We start from the raw sequence: 14055 nt of genomic DNA on the forward strand, positions 1-14055 counted from the left end.
CGACGTGTGTCCCTATCCTTCCGAGTTCTTACGGAGCCATTTAGCCGGACAGCACACAGGCGACTGTTAACGGGGATCCATTCTAGTAGTGCCTGTTCTGCCCTTGTACTTAGTGCTACGGTTCACTCCCATTACATGAAAGTAGCGAAGTGGCTGAGATAAGAGTGGCAGCGGACGTTTTGACGAAGAAACTAAACATTAACGAGTTGTACACAAAGTATACACAACTTTTCACTGGAGACGAAGAGTCATACATATTTTGTGACAAATAAAAACACGAAATCCTGATAAAGAACTACCGAGCAAATATATTTGCAACAAGTCGTATCCCTGTGTATTTAGAGGCTGAGGTAAGTCGACAGATCCAGATGTTGAAAGAAGGTATAATACAGAAAGCGGACAGCACGTTTAGCTCGCCGGTACTCATAGTAAAGAAACTGAATAGAAAGTATAAATTGTTTCAATTTTAGAGAACTGAATACCATAACAGAACTGAAACCTTGTGCAATGCCAAGAGTAGCGGAAACATTAGGTCGACTGCAGAATGCTACAGTGTTTACAGTGCTGGATTTGCGGTCAGGTTATTGGCAACTGCCTATAAAAGAGAGCGATCGAAACAAGACAGCATTTATTGCAAGTGATAAACAGTATCAATTTGAACGAATGCCGTCTGGCTTGGCGGATGCACCATTTACGTTCAGAAGATTAACGATGCTGCTGCTCAGGGATCTAGATAACGTCGAGGTGTATGGCGATGTAGTTGTGTACAGCCAGACAGAAACAGATCACGTCAAGCATGTACAAGCGGTCTTAAAGAGAATTGAAGAATTCGGACCTTGAACTAATAAGGACAAGTAGCAGATAGAGAAAAGTAGCGTCAGGTTGTTGGGGCATAAAGTGGGAAATAGAGAAATAAAACCACTGCCGGAGAAAATTCTAACCATAAAGAACGTTGTAGTACCTAATTCACAAAGGAATTTGAGACAGTGACCGGAAAGGGTAGCGTTTTACAGCCGGTTCGTCGAGAACTTCAGCGAAATAGCAACACCCCTATAGAAGTTGTTGAGGAACAGTAAGTTTACCTGGACTGAGACCCCCCCTCCCAAACAAACGTCCAACCGAATCAAAAACATTACGCTGAGACTGCCTGAATCCGAGAAACCGTTTACAGTGGCCACAGATGCAAATGGTCATGGTATGGGTGCCGTCTTGTGTCAGTCTGACAGAGTGGTGGAATACGCGAGTCGAGTTCTCACACCAGCTGAACAGAACTATTCAATGATCGAAAACCAATGTTTACTAATTGTATGGGTAGTAGACAAATGGAGACCGTACCTTTTAGGTAGACGATCCCATATCAAGACTGAACATAAACCCCTGCAGTGGCTGAAAGCGGAAAGAGATCCCCGTGGGAAGTTGGCGCGATGAATGATACATCCACAGGAGTATGACTTCAGTATCGGTCATGTTCCCGGAAAGGAAAACGTAATGGCGGACTACTTGTCAAGACCAGACAGGAAGCCGAGCTTCCATTGACAGCATACGCAGTGAATAGTATATAAGGAGACCCACTAGGACTCGTCCGGCAGCAGGAAGCTGACCCTAAATTCGATAGGTAATCAGAGTGATAAAGGAGGGGGCAGACGTCGACAAACGAGCAATGGACAAGGAGGTAATAATGTTGCTTCGGCAAAAGGAAAGACTGAAAGTGAACGCATGTCGAACCCTGATCTGGCAGGACGATGACAAAAATTGGATGGCTGTGATCCCGAAGGACTGGCAGAGTAAGATGATACATAAGTGTAACCAGGTAGCGCATACAGATATCGCGAGAACGACGGATTTACTACGACAAAGTGCATACTAGCCAAGCATGAGAGACGACGCGGCTCAATACGTGTTAACTTGCCAGCAGTCTCAACTAATGAAAAGCGATCCATACACACAACCGCCATTACAGTCAATCCCAATAACCGCAGTCGGTGATCTATGGTCAGTGGATGTGATGGGACGGTTTCCATGTACGGTGAGCGGTAACCAGTACCTGCTAGTGGTGACGGAACATGCTACATGGTGGGTAGACACTGTACCCATTGCACACCAGCGGGCGAAAACAGTGACCGAAGTAGTAATCCGGCATATTGTAGCGTGTCACAGAATACCTAAGATGATATTAACCGACCAGAGTCCCTGTGTCGAAAGTGACGGGTGTAAAGCCCGTTTAAAGCAGTTTGGCATCAAGAGGATACGAACTATATCGTGTCACCCTCAGACAAACGAGCTAACAGAAAGGGACAACCGGACGTTAAAGGAATGGTTAGCATCTTAAGGAGGAAATTGAAAGAAAGAGTTACCATTGATTTTGCTGGCACATCGTACCTCCACACAAGGAACAACCTGGAAGCCACCTTTTCTGCTTATGTGTGGCAGACAGCCACGACTTCCAAAAGACCTGCCCACTACAACTGAAGTGGACGACAACAAGGTTAAGAAAAAAAAAGGAGGGGGACAATAAGGAACGTGGTAAAGAAACAAATATCAGACACAAAGAAAGCGGAACAGCCGAGAAGAACGTGGAAGCTTTTTGCAGTGAAGGACCAGGTAAATTGTAGAGAGCGGAAAGGTAACATAGCTAGGGGACCAGGATCAGGAAAGCTAATCCCGAAGTGGGAAGGACAGTAAATTGTCACGGAGAGACGTGACTCGGTTTACACGATCCGGAGAGCAAACAAGCAAAAGCGCGTAAATGCCAGTCAACTGCGGAGATGGTTTCAAGAGCATCATGAGCGCGAGTCACGAACAGCATCAAAAAAGACAGGTACGGCGATCGGAAAAACGGAGAGAACAGCTTATTAAAAGAGGGGATGAGTGTGGTATGCGCCAATTATATCAACATAACTATATATGTCGCGAGTCACGAATAGAATGTCTGATAGCAGAAGTTTGAGAAGGAAAAAAGGGGAACAGAAAGCAATTGGTATGGGAATGCAGGAACAATGAAGTCTGTAACAGCTAACGAACATTTTGTAAATGAAGCATTAGAGTATAGTTTTTCTATTTTACCATAGAACTGTAATTTTGTGCCAATTATAATCTGCTGTCCTCACCTGTGTTCTTCACTACAATACTTCAATGGCGGAAACGCCGAAGGACAACTTAAAGAATGAAAGAAAGAAGGGGTGGATAAAGAAGACAGAGAAAGAATGGAATGCAGCCGCAAGGTACAAGCAGACTGCAGAGAGGAATCTTAATTCGAGGTGTTGGGACGGCTCCTAGAAAGCGCAAAAAATCCTGAAGAGGCCATAAAGGACCCGAAGAGATTTCATCCAATCAGATTTCGATAAAGCTTTCTGGAATATCAAAGTGGTATGGTATACTTAAAAAGTTGTATAAGTTAGTGGATTGGCTGGATTAAAATTGTTATAACACACACCAATAAATTATAAATACACCTTTTTTCTGTACATTTTTGACACTTACTAAATAAATGCATTTCTCTTTTTTCGACTTTGCAACTGTGGGTTCTGCGCGTTTGAGTACGGAAGCCGAATACCATATTAGCCGTAATTAAGTAGAGGATTTAATAATTTAAATAACTTTTTATCATATTATAATGGGTCAGAACGAGATGAGAGCTGGAAAACTTAATGACAAAACTGGCTGGTCCACGAGGAATGGCAACTCAACAAAAACTTATCATATAAGTTAACTCCAAAGACTTTATCATCCAAGTCTAGCTTAATTAAATAAAACGAGCCAATGATTAATTTCAGCTGACCATCTTCAAAGTGTATAACACTCAACAATAAGAATCAGTTATTGAATTGAAATCGACATTTATTTAGTTCAGAGTTTAGTCACATAGGTTAGTTAGTAACCAACTAGAAGACTGCTGAATAAAATACTAAACCGTGACTTTTATTTACTTTTGATTTTAAATATCATACTTGGGAGTATATAATTTAGTTTGTAACCAAAACAATCTCATAAAGGTTAGCAATTATTTTTCTTACATTTATTTAAAAATTTGATAAAACGAATGGATAAAACAAAGAACATTATACATTGTTTTGACTTACTATCTGAATATTTAGTTTTTGGTTGTACATAAAACTGTTCACGATTAAATACTCTAATCTCTCCAGATTCCAGTTGAACCTGTTGTGAAGTGGAAACAAATTATTGAATAAATTGAAACTATGGGAAAAGCTATGAGAATAGTCTGAATGAATGAAAAATAAATAAATGAGATACTTTATTTTTAAAAAGTTGAACAACAACACTAAATATATATTTAATGTACTTGCTTGACTACCGATTGTAATCTTGATACTGAAATGAATAGTTACTCGAAAGGGATAACATGTAAAAAAGAATAATATGACCTCCATAAATTAGACGCAGGAGATGAATTCATTAAACTTTCTGCTGTAAAATATATTCCAAAAAACTAAAATTGTTGTCAATCAACTGCAGTTACATATAATAAACAAGACTTTCGTCATTTGATGAGTTTTTTGTTGTTATGATAAATTGATCCAATCCATGAATGAAGCCATTAATAATAATAATAATACGGATGAGATGGATGAAATGATACAAACTAAATAAATGACTGATTCAGAGACCGAATTACTGGACACGAGCCCTCAAATTGAACTTATATTAGAAGACAAGACAGCTGACCAGTAGAATAAGTATTTTCTTATCAGTCAGAAAAAGTGACACGCTCCTATAACAGTAATGAACACAAAGGTATAATTATGACTCACTTAATAGATTAACGATTGGAGGTTATAAACACTATAAATTATCCCTTCACCAATAGAATTAATGCCTAGATATTCGGCTTATTTCTTGCAGTCACATTGGATCATGGATAGATACAACAGACATTTTACTCATATCAACACATTTACTGTAGATTCAATTGATTCTATATCAAAATCTGATTTCTAAACATGTTTTTACTCTGGAATTATCTGTTTAAGTACGTGAAAAGCCACAAACCATGTCAACTTGAGACATACATTAAAGAAAACTGAATCGAACGAAACTCAGTGTAATTTTCTTTATCTGTTCTATAAAAGTGAAAATATGTTTAAAGTGAGAAATATTGTCGTGAACGAAAACTCAGGTACGGTAAACCAATTTATTATTATATGCGAAATTACACAGTGCCTTTACAAAATATGAAAATCACACATTAAATACACTATTTGTATATCTTCCTTTAGTTCTCCTTTATGTACTCCATTATTCTTTCAATTCTGTTGTTGTTCCTATTTCTTTTAGTTTTCCTTCCTCTTCTCTTTGTTTTACTAGACGTGAGACGTTTTTGGTGCTGGTTTGGCATCGGATTTAGACGCCCTGGGAGGTCAACGCGCCGGCGGATCCGACATTTCGACGAATGGCATGGCACAGACCGCGACAACCTAGAAAGCTATACGTTGAGCAGATTAACCGCAAGTGACCTTCTTTTGAAGGAAGGATGATTGTGGTGTACGCTACGTATGTTGACAGATTTAAGTAGTATGTAGCAGCAATCAGAAGTGGGATGTTTGCCAGTAAAACAATGAATTAAAGAGAAGAGAAAGCGAAACAGATAGCAACTAGAATAACAAAAGAATCGAGAGAATAATGGAGTACGTAAAGGACAACTGAAGGAAGATGTACAAATAATGTATTTAATGTATGATTTTCATATTTTGTAAAGGCACTGTGTAATTTTGCATATAACAATAAATTGGTCTACCGTACCTGAGTTTTCGTTCATTACAATATAATACATAACATGTTGATTGAAGGTGCATTTAGTATGAATAATTAATGAAATGATCAATTTTTATCCAAGAGCAGCTAGCAAGCTAATAGGCTCATAAGCGTTTACTGAGAGAGCGTATTCATATGCTGTGGATGCTCTTAACAGTATATTCGGTGTTATTTAAAACGGGTGATGAATAAATAAAAAATACAATTAAACTAAATTCCAACATCAACGTTTTTATTTTCTCGATCACTAGACACCACTGTATAATATTGAATGGTTTGTTAGTGAAATTTATTCTTAATATGTTGTCTAATATATGTATAAATATAACTTGTTATTTGCTGGAAGGTTGCCTGACCTCATTAAAACATTTACGATTCTTTCGGTTATATGGGTTTGATAATAGGAGCAAAAGAGTATTGGAGGGCTTTTAAAGTTATGAATATAACCTTTTGTATTCCAAGTCAACTAATGATATCCAGACAGATGTGAAACTGTTAAGTATTGATAAAAACGACTACATATTGGGATTTCCGGATGGTCTACAGTGAGTTCAATTTATGAACGATTGGGAATCCCCCAGTATGAGCACAACGGATAAACTCAAATAGACCGGACGATGACACTACCACTACCACAATCTACCCGCCAATAAAGAGATAGAGAAGTTTGAACTTCCAAGAGAGCTTTACATTTCGAACAAATGCCGAAAACTGAACGACTGTTTATACAGTGACATGTAATGACTCTGAAGCACTTAACAACGTTAGTAAACTAAAAAACAATAACGATCAATCAGATAACAAGAAAGGTTGTTGCGAAAATATGAATTAGAAAAATGTCATCGACGTTATCCTTCAAAAAAATAACATGTAATAACGAAAGACTAGGCAACCTTTGATCTTCTTGGCGGAAAACATGGAAAACTGATCTACACATCGTCACACCAATATATGCTTAACTCAAATATCTGACTATTTGATAAAATGTGTGTAAAGGAAATAAATGTGACCGTTTTGCAACTTCAATACATGGCCAATGTTCAATCAATAATTGCACTTACTTCCCACTGTTCAGAAGTAGTACCTTCATACGTTCCCATATATTCCATTCCATCGTCCCATAAAACCTTAACAAGTGATCCTTTTTCTGGAGGTCCATCTTTGAACCAATTAACATTCTAAAAGTGAAGAGATTAGATTCATTACCACCCTTAAAAACATTAATTTCATTCAATAATAAGCACTAGTAGGTATAAATAATTAAGAATACTTATTAACATTCACAATAATTTGTGAACTACTCTAATAATCTCAATTTATAAAGATATATAAAATTAAAGGTTAAAAAGTGTTCCTACTGTCAAATACTCTGGTGGTGTATCCGATGAGAAGGTTCCATCAGGAAACGAAATACGGCAGTATAAAGGAGTTACTCGTCGGATAGCAATAGCGGATGAAAATATAGGATCACTGGTTTGTTGTACCATTACTTCATCTCCTGGGGAAACGGAACCGTGATCGTGGAAATTCGGCTTTTTGTATTTAAAAGAGAAGCAAAAGATTAAATATGAATGAATACTTCTGAATTAGTAGAAAAGGTCATGGTAGATTATTTGGAAAATAATAATCTGTGACCATCGGTATAAAAGTCTAGTAGGAACTAAAAATGATTTAAAAACTAATACAAATCGTGGATTATTGTACATTCTTTTGGTCTGTAACTGTCCAGAAGTGTGTATTTTCCATTCCATATATGATCAAATATCTAGGGCACTTCTGTTCTATGATTAGTATGATACAACTTACTGAACTTATTTATAGATCCACCACAGCTCCTAATATTGGTAGATCCACATAAATTCTGATCAAACCAAAAGTTTATATACTCCTGTATAATCAATTTTTTCAGCTTACTTTGAAATTGTCTAACAATTCCTGATTAGATTTTATCGGTGATATATATATATATATATATATATATATATATATATACTATGAAGAATAAATCCGAGTCCAAAAGATAGCTTGAATTACTGGAACGTACATCATATGTACTCAATATATCAAGGAATTACAACATAGAAGTATAGATGTATTCAAGATACTACTACCAATTTTTACTAATATTACATAAAAACTTTGGCCATCGGTTTCGATAGACTAGTGACACTAATTCTGTAAGACTGACAATTTCTGTAAAAATATCAGAAAACTAAAAGATAGATAGCTGGTAGATCTTGGTTTCATTACTCAAGCTCATACTCTTTAGTCAATGCAAAATTTACAGTCTTCCCTACTTCTCACTTTGTGTTGAAATTTGGTCATTGATCGTTACACCCATTAAAGTCAGTTACTTCTACAATAACTAATCATCAAATATCTACGACATGTCTCCTATCATAAATAAACAAACACCACAGCTAAATAATGGGGAAAGAACCATACTGCTGTATTTAAGAAAAAAATTAAAAGTTCCTCTACACGAGATGAAGTTATTTTACCCTTCGGCCCGCTTGCACTAACATCAAATTCTAGTATCTTGGCATCAAAAAATTCAAAAAAGGTACCAGACATTATGTGAAAATCAGGAAATATAGTGAACTATAATAAATTTTGTCAAACATTATTTACCATATGCTATTTTGACTGAATATCACAAATAATGAGTATTGTATTGATAAATATAAGCGCACTATGAGAAACCTTACGTGATCGTAGTTAGTAGGATGTTTACTGCATGCGATATAAAAGAACCGAGGATATACATCAGTCCCAATAACAATACCAGCCATTTGAGCACAAGTAACATGAAACTGTGTAGAACAACCATTATACCAGCAAGAAGCCAATGGAAGAAATCCTCTCCCAGGTAATTGACACACAAAACATGTTGAAGGAAGAGATGATGTAAATTTGCCTCCAGTTTCAACTGGTATATTAATATTGTCAGAATGATGAACACTAGAAATTTCATTGTCATTGTTCTGAATGAATGGTTTTATTTTTTTTACATTAAAATCAACTGAAGTTGTGGAAGCAGTGTTGAGTAGCTTTCGTGAAAAACGATTACTGTGAAATAAAAGAGAAGAAAAAAGGGGAAGTCGAATATATGTATTAGAAAAACGTCTTAAGGAACTAGACTTTTTCACAGAAATTTTTATCATTTACAATTTACTACTTATAGTTTTGTTATTTTTAGTCATATATTATTATCAACAGTAATTGGTGGTTAAATAACTGATGAAAAGAAAAAACAAAACAATTACACCCGCAGGTGTCCTACATAGAGCAGAATCCGTTAACATTGATAACCAAGTGTTCGATAACGCACTCACTCAAAGATAAGCAGGGAAGGTGATTTTCGGGAGGAAGAATATATTCGATTGCATGTCAAGGTAGAGTAACGTGAGATTTCTAAACTGATTAGTTAGAACATTAGAAGCTATCCATGGTAGGCCGTAACGTGATTTGGCAGTGATCTCTGATCAAGAGCTTGACAATTAGCTAGTTGCTGTTTAGCAAAACTAAGATGGTCAGTGACGATCCTGAGTGTTTACAAGACTAATCCATTTTAGAATAGATGAAATATGACTAGCAGTAAAGTTCAGGAGGCACATTTCGTTCTACTTGGGACTCATTATTTGAGTAAATCTGAATCCCAGAGTTGATGTCCACCCCGCAATTCAAACCCAGTACCTTTAGTATCAAACTCCGACGAGTCACCTACCCAGCTACTGAGTCTAGATAGCCACAAACTTGTTCAACGGGTCGCAAATAGAATGAGACATGCTTTCTGGATTCCACTGCTAGCCATATTCCATCTATTCTATACACATAAATATTATAATGGCTATATCGAGGCAATCCTCACAGGATGAACATATGTCAACTAGGATTGATCAGATTTCAGTAGAAACATCAACAACCAGATAATACAAACCTTTGCAAATAAAATTATTTATGTTAAGGAATTATGTGCCACTAAACAGCAAACCTAAATAATTATCTTATAAAAGACAACTAACTTTGATTTGTTTAATTGACGCGTTTTACTTCCTTGATCATGTGATTCATAATCTCGTAAAATATTGTTATTAACATTAGGTGGTCTCTTGCGCATTAGTTTCAAATTCCTTTGTAAATGACATGAAGATTTGAAAGGAATATCCTCAGATACGTGATTTGGGGAACTGATATTTTGCATTTCATTAATCACACGTTCATTACTTTCGCTTGAATATAATATGGCTAAAGATACAGCTGACTTGATCGTATCTTCAGAAATAAATGCCAATCGTTTAGGTACATCTTTAAAATAGCAACCTGGAGTAATTAGTGCACAAACTAAATGTGCCCAGTAAGGTCGTCCAGTAAATGTATTATTGATGTTGGCTAATGCTTTAATTGCTCCTCCGCGCATATAACAAAATACGCATGTCTGTAAAATAATCAGATGCAAATGAACAAACTCAAAGATATATATATATAATTGGTTGATTATTGAGTAGTAATCAGTGTCATGTTTATCTGGTCCTTTAGTCCTGGTCAGATCCTATAGATCAATTTGCAATGCAACTACTTATCTAATTCACTCGACATCAAGTGGGCTATGTTGAAATGCTAGGTGTTTGAAAGTGGTCGGCGAAACACCATATGTACACACATGTTAACCAGTTGAGAGCCAATAAAATATCGTAAAATATCAATTCGCTTGGCTTGGAAAAGTCATCAGTATTAATTAAAATGAACATCAAATAATATTGAATTTTATCGTAGGGGACTTAAAAAATCTTTTCTTCAACCTTTCTGAAAATTAAAAATGATTTGTCAAAAAATCACCAAGTTTTATAGAACTACATACTGATAGACTCCATGATGCAATAGTATTTATTAAAAAGAACAAGTGCTTTTACCTTAGTCGGTATATTTCAATTGGCCAACTACATTACACCAATTATTATGAACTTTATTAGGTGTCTACTAAGAATTTGTTATTTTTAGTTTTTCAACTTATAAGATATTAAATTGCGTGAAACACTGCTATTGTAGTATAGCAGACTTAGATATTATTTATACTGTCACCTTTATCATACAATTTTGGATAAAAATCTGAAATTGAGTGAGGAGAAATCAAACAGTGGTTAAATTATTTGGTAAGCAGCTATTTATTTATTTAAACACATAAACATTGGTACAGGAGGGCACCAAATATATATGCGCCACATAAATTATTCAGTTTGTGTGAGGGCTGGGATACTGCCCGGGTGCCAAGACCGAAGCAGGTGGTCTTCTTAGGGGGCCACACCCAGAGCCTTTGACCTAAAGGTCTAATTCACAAGGCGATGGAGCAACGTAACCCCCAAGTATCCTTAAAAGAGCAAAAAATATGGAGACTTAGTTATTACTGGTCTTTTTAACGCTGTTATATCAAAGTTTAGTACTGCACTGAACGCGGTAAATTAGAACGAATTTTACTTTAAGTCTGTAGAATTGCATCCTGTGATAAAGATATTATATATATATATATTAGTCACTTAAAAAATAAAACTTGAAGTATGCGGATGTATTATTCTTGCAAAGATGGTTTAATAAAATAGTACAGAACTGTTGAATGGTACGCTGTGTTATGACAAAAACAGTACATATTATTACCGATGGAATCACATTTTTGTCACAGTTTATAATCATTTCATTCATCATGTCAACGATATAACGATTACAATACGTAATTTAGAAGACATTAAATCACATTAACTTACGGGTTTTGGACTCGCCATACACGCATCACAATACCAAGAATTTTTCAAGTTCAGATTATATTTTTGTTCTGATGAAGACTCATATTTAAATCCAATTTCATCTTGTACACCATAACATCTAGCATGTACAGTTAAGCAACAACGAAAACACCTGAGTATACGACTTTTAACTATCGGAGGAAACTGTACAAAAGAATTATAGCTGTGATATGCAACTTCGGGAATGTGCGGTTCCGAGTATAAAGGTAGTTTGTCTTCTCGATGTCCACTAGATAAAAGCTTAGAAACATGCTAAAATGATAGATAACATACGTGATAAGTGGACTGCATTTTTCCAAACTCAAAGTAAAGTAATAGGTTAGATCTGAAATCCAATTTAATAGTTTCCAAACACCTAGAACAACTTAATAGTATTGTTAGCCATAACACGAAAGCCATGATACAAAAACGTTTCTACATAGACATAATTGGGAAAATATATTGAATAGCTGAGACACACGGGTTAGTGGACCAGATTATTACCTAAGTGAGTGCTCAAAAAGTATAGTCGAATCACTAGAATATTAGAGATTGTTATCTTGAATTAACTTAACAGATTTACTCTGTCAAAGTAGACACACTAGGAACTATCAATACAAAATGTTGATACACGTCAATAGTTAGATAAGGCCTCAAGTATTTTACGTTAATAATAAACAAAAAACCGGCTATTTAGAGTTAAGAACAAAATTATCCTCCTGTTATTGATGTTAGTGAGTGAATTTTGATCAGTTTCTTTTTTGCATGTGCATCCTGAGCGGATTACCTTGATACTGCCATCACGTCACAATTTTTTAAGTATAGTTGGGTAGTGATTATCAGTAGGGTTTAAAAGGTGGATTTTGTCGTGTTTGGGACTCATCAGCTAGATATACATGCATTTCAGTGTTGATGTTCATACTGAGGCTCGAACCTAGTACCTTCCACTTCAAACGCCCAATACCTTATCCATTGAATTAATAAGTCTAGATAGTTGCTTGTCTGTGCAACCGGGACAAATTTTACTATTTATATGTAAGGGTTTACATCTTAGATAGCAAGAAAAATGTATCCTATTTTCCAATATAAGCCACTATTCAACCTCACTCAAAAACTTGTATTGCTTATGTTCAAGTTTATATAACCCTATATATTAATTAACATCCCACGCTTTTTATTTTACTTATTTATTTCCTCTATGCTGATGTGAAATGTAGCAACCACATCTTAACCGCTGCCATATAAAAAAAATAGTCTTATTTTACCAACACTTAGGCAACTGCCAAAAGTACAGATTTCATACAGATCCCAAATTTACAAAGAGTCATCGATAAAAGAATGCTAAGATTTGTTCACCTGAGGAGTCCACAAAAATGAGCAAACAGCGCAATATGGTTTATGACTTCCAATGAAAATGTTGAAATTCCGTTCAATCTGTTCATTAGCTGGATATCCACACCACAAAGGGTACAAGCGAGGGTTAGTAGCGATATGAAAAGGAATTTTGGCCATTTCGAACTCTAAAATTAGAGTTAAACATCTCAGAAAAGTAAATAGCAAATGAATATGTGACAAAGAAATTGACGACAAACTATGAATAACGAGAAAGTTATAAGAAGAGTAAATAAAAAAGATTAAAGACTATTCTAATGGAACCTAGTACACTCCACTAATCCAAGTCAACCAGTCCGTCACAAACGATATAATAACCTGGTATATATGTTTATCGGCCTAAATTACCGCTCCATAAAAGCACATGGAGATGAAATTATCAAGATAAATACAAGATCAGTAGATGAAGTACGTGATGATAAGAGAGAATTGGATAAATTTCATAAACATAGTTCCTTTAGTCACTTTGAAGAGAGCAACAACAAAGATTTGAGCAGAATAGCATGAGTTCGTTTTATTTCGTTTGGTTGTCCTCAGCTGCTTACAACCTGTGATATGTAAAAATCATGATTACAAAATGAATCTGAATTACCTACATGAAAGATTCTAGTTGGAAGTTACTTTGAAGACACATCGGTATAGTATAGCAAGGGTGTAAATAAACTTAAGACTGAATAAAATGTTGTACCTCATATAAAAGAACATTCTACGACATTTATAGTAATCAAAGATCCAAAGGGCTGAAAACAAGTGGTTACGTAAAGAGTAAACGCCGTTTTTCACGTCAATTTGTAAAATCTTTGCGATCATGTAAGCTCTCACTTTCGCTTAAGAACCTCTGACGTATCACCAAATCGCGCACTGAATGAACAAAATTACTTACTACACGATTGAAAACTGAGGCCAATGCTTTCGAAGAAGTGGTCAATGATTTAAATATTGCATGTCAGATAAATTCCATCAGCATTATCCACGATCTTCAAATCAAGGTTTGCAAGAACTTCCACAAATCTCTATCGAAAACTCCGACCAAGGAACAACTAAACTTAGGGCTCTCGGAAAATGTTATTTATAACTAATCGAACATAAAGCTTAATAATATAAAAACATAAGC

General features: G+C 35.7%; 1 protein-coding gene across 1 annotated transcript in view; it reads right to left on the reverse strand.

Annotated features, from left to right (window-relative positions):
- The window catches only part of Smp_132170 (putative jumonji domain containing protein), a gene marked incomplete at both ends in the record, with an annotated part of 42582 nt that overhangs the window by 23223 nt on the left and 5304 nt on the right, over positions 1 to 14055 (reverse strand). The window contains 7 exons of the mRNA XM_018789444.1: positions 4080 to 4158; positions 6834 to 6950; positions 7131 to 7304; positions 8481 to 8841; positions 9798 to 10210; positions 11532 to 11822; positions 12906 to 13069. Coding sequence (XP_018654887.1) covers positions 4080 to 4158; positions 6834 to 6950; positions 7131 to 7304; positions 8481 to 8841; positions 9798 to 10210; positions 11532 to 11822; positions 12906 to 13069 — 1599 coding nt within the window. The remainder of the gene's footprint in view (positions 1 to 4079; positions 4159 to 6833; positions 6951 to 7130; positions 7305 to 8480; positions 8842 to 9797; positions 10211 to 11531; positions 11823 to 12905; positions 13070 to 14055) is intronic.

This window comes from Schistosoma mansoni, chromosome W, assembly GCF_000237925.1.
Source record: "Schistosoma mansoni strain Puerto Rico chromosome W, complete genome".
In the NCBI taxonomy this organism is placed as follows: Eukaryota; Metazoa; Platyhelminthes; class Trematoda; order Strigeidida; family Schistosomatidae; genus Schistosoma; species Schistosoma mansoni.